The 8,063-nt window shown below is 39.3% G+C and overlaps 1 protein-coding gene and 1 pseudogene across 1 annotated transcript; one reads left to right on the plus strand and one right to left on the minus strand.

Annotated features, from left to right (window-relative positions):
• Window positions 1-75: 75 nt before the first annotated feature.
• On the minus strand, window positions 76-1,606 carry LOC145478163 (gamma-butyrobetaine dioxygenase-like). The gene is made up of 2 exons (XM_081456092.1): window positions 1,410-1,606; window positions 76-443 (listed from the first exon to the last, which is right to left on the minus strand). The coding sequence occupies exons 1-2, from the start codon at window positions 1,604-1,606 to the stop codon at window positions 122-124; spliced, it is 519 nt and encodes a 172-aa protein (XP_081312218.1). The 3' UTR covers window positions 76-121.
• Window positions 1,607-4,890: 3,284 nt separating this feature from the next.
• The window catches only part of LOC145470890 (uncharacterized), a 5,584-nt pseudogene continuing 2,411 nt past the window's right edge, over window positions 4,891-8,063 (plus strand).

Raw genomic sequence — 8,063 nt, forward strand, 5'->3', positions numbered from 1 at the left:
ATCATAGACTGAGAGCTTCAACCACTCTTCAGTTTTATCAAAAGTTACTTCACATCATTGATGCAAATTTCGAGCACACACAAGCACGATAAACTGTTTGTTTCAAAATGCCTCGCTGACTTTACAAACCAAATGGAATATTAAATCTTTGAGCCAGAACCCTCATCCTTGAATAGATAACATCCCAGTCCATATAATATCCCTGAAGATGTCGGTTTGATGATTCTGTGATTTTGAACGCGGATCTTCCGTGCAACACGCGGCTGTTATTGAACGTAATTACGTCACCGGGCACCATTTTGTGTTCTATTTGATTGGCAGGGTCTCTCAGCATTCTGCCAATGGTGAGGTAACCCGCGTACAGTTGAATGGTTTTCTTTGGTGAAGTAAGCATGACGTGATTGTTTAAAGCAAATCGGATAACTTGTTCATTCTCGTCCAACCTGTTAGAAAAAAATTAGGAAAAAGAGTATCCTGTCACTTGAGGATAAAGATAGCCATACTAATATATAGATTTAGCCAAGCCTAAAAGCGGAGCTCCTTGGCCGGGTTGTTCACAGCCTGATTAAGCTAACCCAGGATAAGCGAGAATTTTGATTTGATTTTTTTTTAACTTTGCGGTCTGCTTTACGGTGAAGTTTTTCCGTTTATATTGTTTGGCCTCTCAAACTACACGAAACATTATCCTGGGCGTTAACGTTAGCGTTAACCGGCTTCCGAACAATCCGGACGTGATTACAGTAGGTTAACCTGGTCTGAGTCCGCGATCCAATTTTAGAAACAGGACTTGACCAGTGGTCAACTTGAGCCCGCGATATGGTCACGTAATACTGGTCAGCGGATACCTTGTTTTGACCCGTGCAATAAACAAATTGACGTCCGTTTTTCATGCGTCCTTTCTGTTATTGATCATGAAATTCGTTATAACATTGTAAAAGTAGTTGTGGATCCTCTGCGAACATATGACTATGCATACATGTGGCTGTTCTATTATTTGGTGAACGGCGTCCTTGCATTCGATCTGAAGAAGGCACGAGGTGTCCTCATATTTCAACTACTGTATGCATCTTTCATGACCAGCCTTACTATATTTCGAAAGATTTTCCTCGACTTCGAAGCATTAGCTTAGGTTAGTGTGGTGCTAAAGGTGTTTTCGTATACCATTACTTTATCACTCCTACATACTTAGAAGTTTTAATGAGGCTTGTATTTATCGAAGTTCGCAGCTGAATTCTGCTCCAAACTTATATTATAACCTCATTCCGTCCAAGGTTTGCATTTGGATTGACAATTCCTGTCAGTCGAATTGACAATTCACAGACACATTTGGAAATTGCAAAGCAAAGTTCAAAAGTTGCGCGCTCATCATAAACATAAGTCTAGGCTTTAACAATTTGGACCCAACTTACTCTATCATGAGACAAGAAAATTTCTTGTTAAATTCACCAAACATGTCCTTCCCAAAGTCAACGAACTGAAATCGAGTGGTTGTCAAAATATTAAAAGTCTCTGGGTCGTTTTCTTTCAACTGCTGCGCGACGTAAAAACCATCCACAAACTGGTTGGCGCCTCCTGCACTGGACGCTTGCTCGATACAGTGAAGCATTTGCACCTAAACAAAAATCATCGCAAAATACTAATCAAGGATTGCTGCAAGCTTTGTTTCCTACAGTCAGACTTTTCCGACCGCAAGATATAGGTTGCCTTACGTAGCAAGGGTCAATCGAAATTACTGCGGCTGAAGTTGATTACTATGGTAACGTGTTAGACTGCGTGTCGATTGTTTTTCCTTTGGAACACCAGGTAGGGGGCGAGGGTTTAACGAACGAAACAAGGGTTCGGCCGTCAACCTCCCCCAGTCCAGTCCTCTTTTCTTGCGTTCGCGTTCGCAAGGAAAACCGCTCGTCTAAGGGAAAACCCAGACTGCAGGCAGTCTAGTAACGTTTGGTAAAGGTAAAAGAATAAAATGGAAAAAAATATTTTTGGAAAGTCTAGTTTTCTTCTTTAAACCCGGTTCTCACAAGGTCTTGTAATAATGACACAGCTACTGCTTTTGTTTGGTCAGCTAATTAATGCATCCTTTTTTGACTGGTCTCCCTTTTTTCACAAATAGTGACCTAGCTACCAATTTTATTAAGTTACCTGGATTACCTACCCCTACTACATCGTCACCGGTTTATCGCTGTAGTGTCGATCAAACAGTGAAAAGGTAGTAGGCTTTGAAATAGCAGCCGGCATTTTGATGGCATTTGCCGACGACTTTATTCCCGAAGAAATAGTCGCTATAATGTTATTCAAATTGAAGCACAGGCTTCAGAAAAAAGAGGCCTCGAAAACGTAGACTACTCGTCACGCAATCACCACACAATTGTAGTAGATTCGCTGTTTTAATAATAATACGAAATAAATTAAACATTCACTTGGATTCCAAGTACAACCAAAGCTAAACTAAAATATATATCGATCAAACGATAAAAAGCTGAATTTGAGTAACATTATAACGACTTAAAAATAGATGAGTAACCAGGATAAGACATTTGGAAAAATTGAAAAACGATCTCTGGTTAAAAATTTATTTAAAACGAGCTTTCGACCACCAGTCTGTAGTCTTTAACGAGTAATAGATAGAAAGCGCGAACGTTAAAATATATACCAAGAAAAGTGTGAAAAAACAAAATTATAATAAAAACAGTAGAAATGCTTGTGTGCGAGTAAAAAATGCTAACGTGAGGTTCAAAATAAAATTGAATATTGTCTTGGTAATTGTTTCGCTTTATTGTCAGCATGGTTCGTAATTGCTGTGTGCCAGGATTCCAAAGTTTTTCTAACACGGAAATTTTCCTTGTCAAACAAGATCCCATGCGCCGATTGTCCGTGGGGTTATATCGGCGAGACTGGTAGATGTTTACAAACAAGGAAGAAAGAACATATTAGAAACACAAAAACCTTTAAAAAAGGTTCCAACATTGCTTCACAGCCTGGTTGAGCGACCATTCCTTCGACTGTGACAATGCACACGTGATTGACAAGGGAAATTTCCGTGTTAGAAAAAGTTTGGAATCCTGGCACACCTATGATGTATGTATGAAAGGAATGCACGTTTCTCTTCGCCTCCTCGTGGTCTGGATCGTGGGCTTGATCTGGTCAATTAGACTAATTACGATTGAGCATGTCTTTTCTATGAAGAACCTCCAACATTAGGATTAATTTTGAGACCTTAGAGACATTGCGACCTAAATAATTTCATTCATGTTGAAGGAAAGTGCAGAGGCGATTGCTTTGTCAAGCTACCTGGAGGAGTGTGATAAAAGCAAAGTTATATTTATGTGAGTTCTTGTTTCTCATGTTTTTAAAACAGGAGGTGTGTTCCTTTTTAAGGAGTAGAAAAGGAGATGAACAGACAATCACAAAATTCAAAGAGCAAAAGGTAATAATATTAAGACAGCAGATTCATGTATTTTATCCAGGACATGAAAATGCAATACTTTTAGTATTTTGGAGGTGAAGGATTCCAACACTTTTTGAGATGGTGAGACCAGGGAGTGATACTCCCTAAAATGAACCATATTGGGAGCCTCTGCCCTGAAGGGGGCCTTTTTCAGGCTGGAGGTATTGTAAAAGGCCAAGGTTTTCACAAGTTGAAGTTACATAAGGGTAGGAAATTTAGGTACATGTAGTTATTTGAGAGGGCCTTTCAAAATATCCCCCACAGCACTGGAATAGTTAGACCTTTGAGGGTTTGAAGTTAATGATTTGTCAATTTATAGGAGGCAGCGTGGCCGAGTGGTTAGGGCACCGGACTTGACATCCGGAGGTCGCGGGTTCAAGTCCCACTCTGACCACTTAGCTGGAGTTGTTTCTCGGTAGTCCCTAGTTCAACTCCTCGGTGTGAGGGAAGAATTTGCCGATATTCATAACCATAAAAAAGCCAACAGTTAGCAGTCAAGTGAAAGTCCAATAACCGTGGTAACCACCTATCTATCTGTATTATCGTGTAACACCTTGTAGTGAGAACTACCTGAAGTTGTAAGTAGTTAATATTTACGAGCAGAATAACTGACTGCCTATCATGGAATAGCCTGGAACAACAATGAGCTCATTGGCCGCCAATAGGGGTTTAGGTTTACTAACCGAAATATTAGATCACTTGTTTAGAGTCTAGCATAAATACAGGTGTTTTGTAAATTGTTCTTCGGTTACGCCCCCGGTGGTGGGACGCCGGATGCCACTATCCCGTATTGGTTACACTCTGGTTACGTTCTGAGTACGTTAGTGGATTAAACTCTACTGTTGGACCCAAGTACTGCGTATTCTCTGTTTCCCGTTGGATTCTTTTGCTGTAACAGATCCCGAGTCCTCTAGGAGTCTGACAAACTCCGTTGCTGCAAGCGTGTTTCCCTCTGGATTGTTGTAACAAGGATAACAACCGTAAGCGGCGCCCCAAAAAACTGTTATCACATCGGTCATGCTTGTAATAGCCAACTGGTCTGCCTCCCGCCGGTTGGGATTTTTAGGCCTATTACGTTTAGTTGATATATTTGTTTCCTTCATTTAAAGTGGCATGCCTGTGAACTAGCTAGGTGTAGCTAAGCGCATTGACCACTATAAATAACAACATTTGAGCATGTTTTTGAACATAGGGTATAAATTTTCTGGTGGACTTTTTTGTTTGTGTAATCTGTCTATTGTAAGTCACACTCTTGAGTACCATTCTAGCTATGGGGAGGCTTATTGAAATAGGGCGCTTACTAAAACAAATGGAGTTCAAGGGGTGGTAGGGTTAGGGTAAGGGTTTTGGGTTCTGGATCCTCAAAGCTCTGGGTATATGTATGGGTGTGAGAAAAAACATTTTTGAAACAAGAGATTTATAAATCCTTGTCTCTCTATCAGATGGATTTCTAGGCAATATCGATGAGCTGAGCTGAGGAACTGCAAGAGTTAGGCTTAGTTAAAGGGGATGCAATGAATTTGAAGCATTTTGCCCAGACTAGACTACAGGCTCAGAAGCAAGATAAGAAAAAGCGCCTTCTAGAAGAAGTATTGAGCCAAGGAGGTAAAGACAGAAAAAAAGCACCTTCAAAGGTGAATACATCAAGAAAGAAGGCTGTCCGTAAAGTTAACTTAGGATGGTTTCATTTCCATGAGTCAACACAAACACATGTACAAGTCAAAAGCCAAAAAGGGGGAGGAACCCGAGTTGCAGATTTGCCAGTGCTCTCCGCCAGAGACGTTATTATCAGCACAGGGATAAACTGGTTTTTTTTTTCAATGGATCCAGCACCTTTGGCCCCTCAAATGAGATGGAATTCTCAGTTTCTAATTTTCAGGAACAAGAAATCTCTGACTCTGACAATTTCACATTGAAACAATATGCAGAGGAATAACAGAATAACACTCTTCTTGTTAAGCAGGAGAAAGCAAAGTTCTGATCATCCAGACATTGCTGACAGTGAATTGGAGAAGCCCGTGTTTCTCCTACAGAAACAGTTCACCGTGCAAGAGAAGCTGAAGTGTTAACACAGAATTTAGATGACAGACGACAGCTCATTTCTGAGCAAAATGAGGAGTACTGTAAGTCACTGGAAACTGAAAGGGAATTGGAGAGGAGAATGAGGGCAAAGCTTTCAGAAGAAGCCAGTTTGCTCAAGAGACAAGTTGAAGTCATGTTGGCTAGGAAAGATAGAGTTCCGGAAGAACCTCGTCAAGGAGAGGACAGAGTGGTAGTGAGAGTTCGCCATTTAACATTTGGTGTTGTCGAAAGATCCTTCAGGCCAGACACTATGCTGGCTTCAATCTACGACTGGGTTGGATCATTGGACAGCACACCAGAGCACTTTGTACTGTCTAATTACAATCACAACTTAATGCCCACTGAATGCATGGAACCATTGCCATTCATAGCTCAACTGTTTTGAACATGACTGAGAGAGTGACTTGGTGATGATGTCAATTTCAGAGAGGTTTTGGGAGCATCACTGATGACCTGGACAGTACTGTACCCTTCAGTCCTTTTTCTCCCCGTGAATATGTACATTTACCTAGCCAATCAATGGAGGAAGATAGTAGGTAAATATTATAATTATTAATATTATTTCCCTGAAAGAGGTTGTATTTTCTGTAATGTTAGTCAGTATTGTGAAATGTTTGTGGCATTTAAGGGCCCATTAACCGATATTTTCGAACCGTTGCTATGGAAAATTTAGTCTCATATAACCTCATCATTTTTAGTTAGTTCAGAGTTATTTCACGTGTTTCAACTTTTTCATGAATAGTAACACTAGTGATGACGTCATCAGGCCACGCCCATGGTCATGTGACTAATACAGAATAAATGCAAAGGCTCCCAGGCAAATTACTTTCTTGGGATTTTTTTCATTGATTTAATGTTTTAATTTAAATCCTCATTACGCTATGCGTCAATTTTGTTTCATTTCTAAAAGGTCAGATTTTGAGAGCATTTCAAAATATTGAAAAATTCGTAATTTTCTGAAAAAAGCATGATTTCGAAAAAGGAATGCATAGCTATGTTGCCAACGTTGACTTTAATCGAAATTCGTCGCAAAAGGCTGGATTTAATGAAAAACCGCGTTTCCTTTAACATTTAAAGAAACCGGAAGTGCGCCTGATATCTATTGGAAGTTACCCTATCAGCGCGTGCGCAATTTACACTACCATCGCACTTCGGTAAGATCAAACAAAGCCACACGGAGTTAGTTTTTCTCTTTCTATTGCTCTTGTTTTTCTGTCTTTCTCTTATTTTGTCTTAGCTTGTACATTTTTTACTTTGCATTTTGCAAAGCACAAAGAAAAACATCTAAAATGTATGCGAATTTGCAAGTTTTTGAGCTGTTTTTATTTTCCGTGCTCAGACTGATGTAATGTTCAACTGAATGGCTTTACATACATACATACAACCTTTATTTATACACGATAAAAGACGTCAAAGCTAACAAGCTTGTGGGGTCGTGTACTAATAAGATACATAAAATAACTACAATTAATAGATAAATAATTAATACAGTTAATAAAAAATTAATACAAGAATTAAGTAATTCTTATAAAAAAAATATATAATTTTGATAACAACGAATGAGATCAATAGTTAAAAATAAATAAAATTCTCCGATCTTTTGTTAATTATTTGTGGGGCTAAAACATTAAAATTAAATTCCTTAAAAGTGTTACAATTAACAACATTCTTCAAAAAAGATCTCAGGTCTGTGCTCTCTAGTATCGATCTATTAGTTCGCCCTATAGCGTTCCAGAGGACAGCCCCTCTATAGGAAATGGAGTTTTTAACGTATTTGGAGGTAAAACTCGGTACTATCAGCCCATGCTTCAGTCGTGAAGAAGGTCTGTCGCCGTGGATAATCAACTCTTCAACCAAAGTGCTAGGGAGCATGCCATGATAACCCTTGAAAAAAAGTTTAATTAAAGAACGTTTATACATATATGCTAAAGTGTTCCACTTAACGGTAGCTAAAACGTCAACTGTTGGCATGTCCGGTGGAAAGCCAAAAATAATTCTAGCAGCACGGCAATGTTGTCTTTCCAATGTTTTAAATAACTCTGTCTGATTAACCCCGCCCCAGACGGGCATCGCGTACGTAATGGATGGTTTTCAACATGACCAGTCTTGATAGCAGAACTCCCATACTCAGCTAGTAGGTTAACCGAGCCTTGGTTTACAGGGTTCATCTTTCATATTGGACATCCATGTTATGGTCAATTGACACCTGTCAAAACAAGGTATCCGCTGACCTGTATCACATGACCATATTGTGAGCTCAAATTTAGAGCTTATCGAGGTCACATATTTTTTAAGTTGGCGGCAGCCTAAGTACTGATTTTTCGATTGGATCATGGGCTCAAGCCAGGTTAACTTTTTGTAATCAGGGCCAGGTGTTTCAGAAGCCTGTTAACACATTCCAAAATGTATAACCTTTTCTTGTATAAAAATGTTTTTAACTGCTTGTTTTGTGTAATTTGAGATATAACCAAAGCAAAGAAACAGAAACGCAGACATTCATACAGGAAATAGATGAACTTTATTCTTTCACTTT

This window comes from Orbicella franksi, chromosome 2, assembly GCF_964199315.1.
Source record: "Orbicella franksi chromosome 2, jaOrbFran1.1, whole genome shotgun sequence".
NCBI classification, from domain to species: Eukaryota; Metazoa; Cnidaria; class Anthozoa; order Scleractinia; family Merulinidae; genus Orbicella; species Orbicella franksi.

Excerpts from the sequence above, each read along its gene's own strand:
- LOC145478163 (XM_081456092.1), bottom strand. The coding sequence starts at position 1,606 with ATGCTTCACTGTATCGAGCAAGCGTCCAGTGCAGGAGGCGCCAACCAG. Across the intron at positions 444-1,409 it reads TTTTCTTGTCTCATGATAGA|GTTGGACGAGAATGAACAAG; the intron begins GTAAGTTGGGTC and ends TTTTTCTAACAG.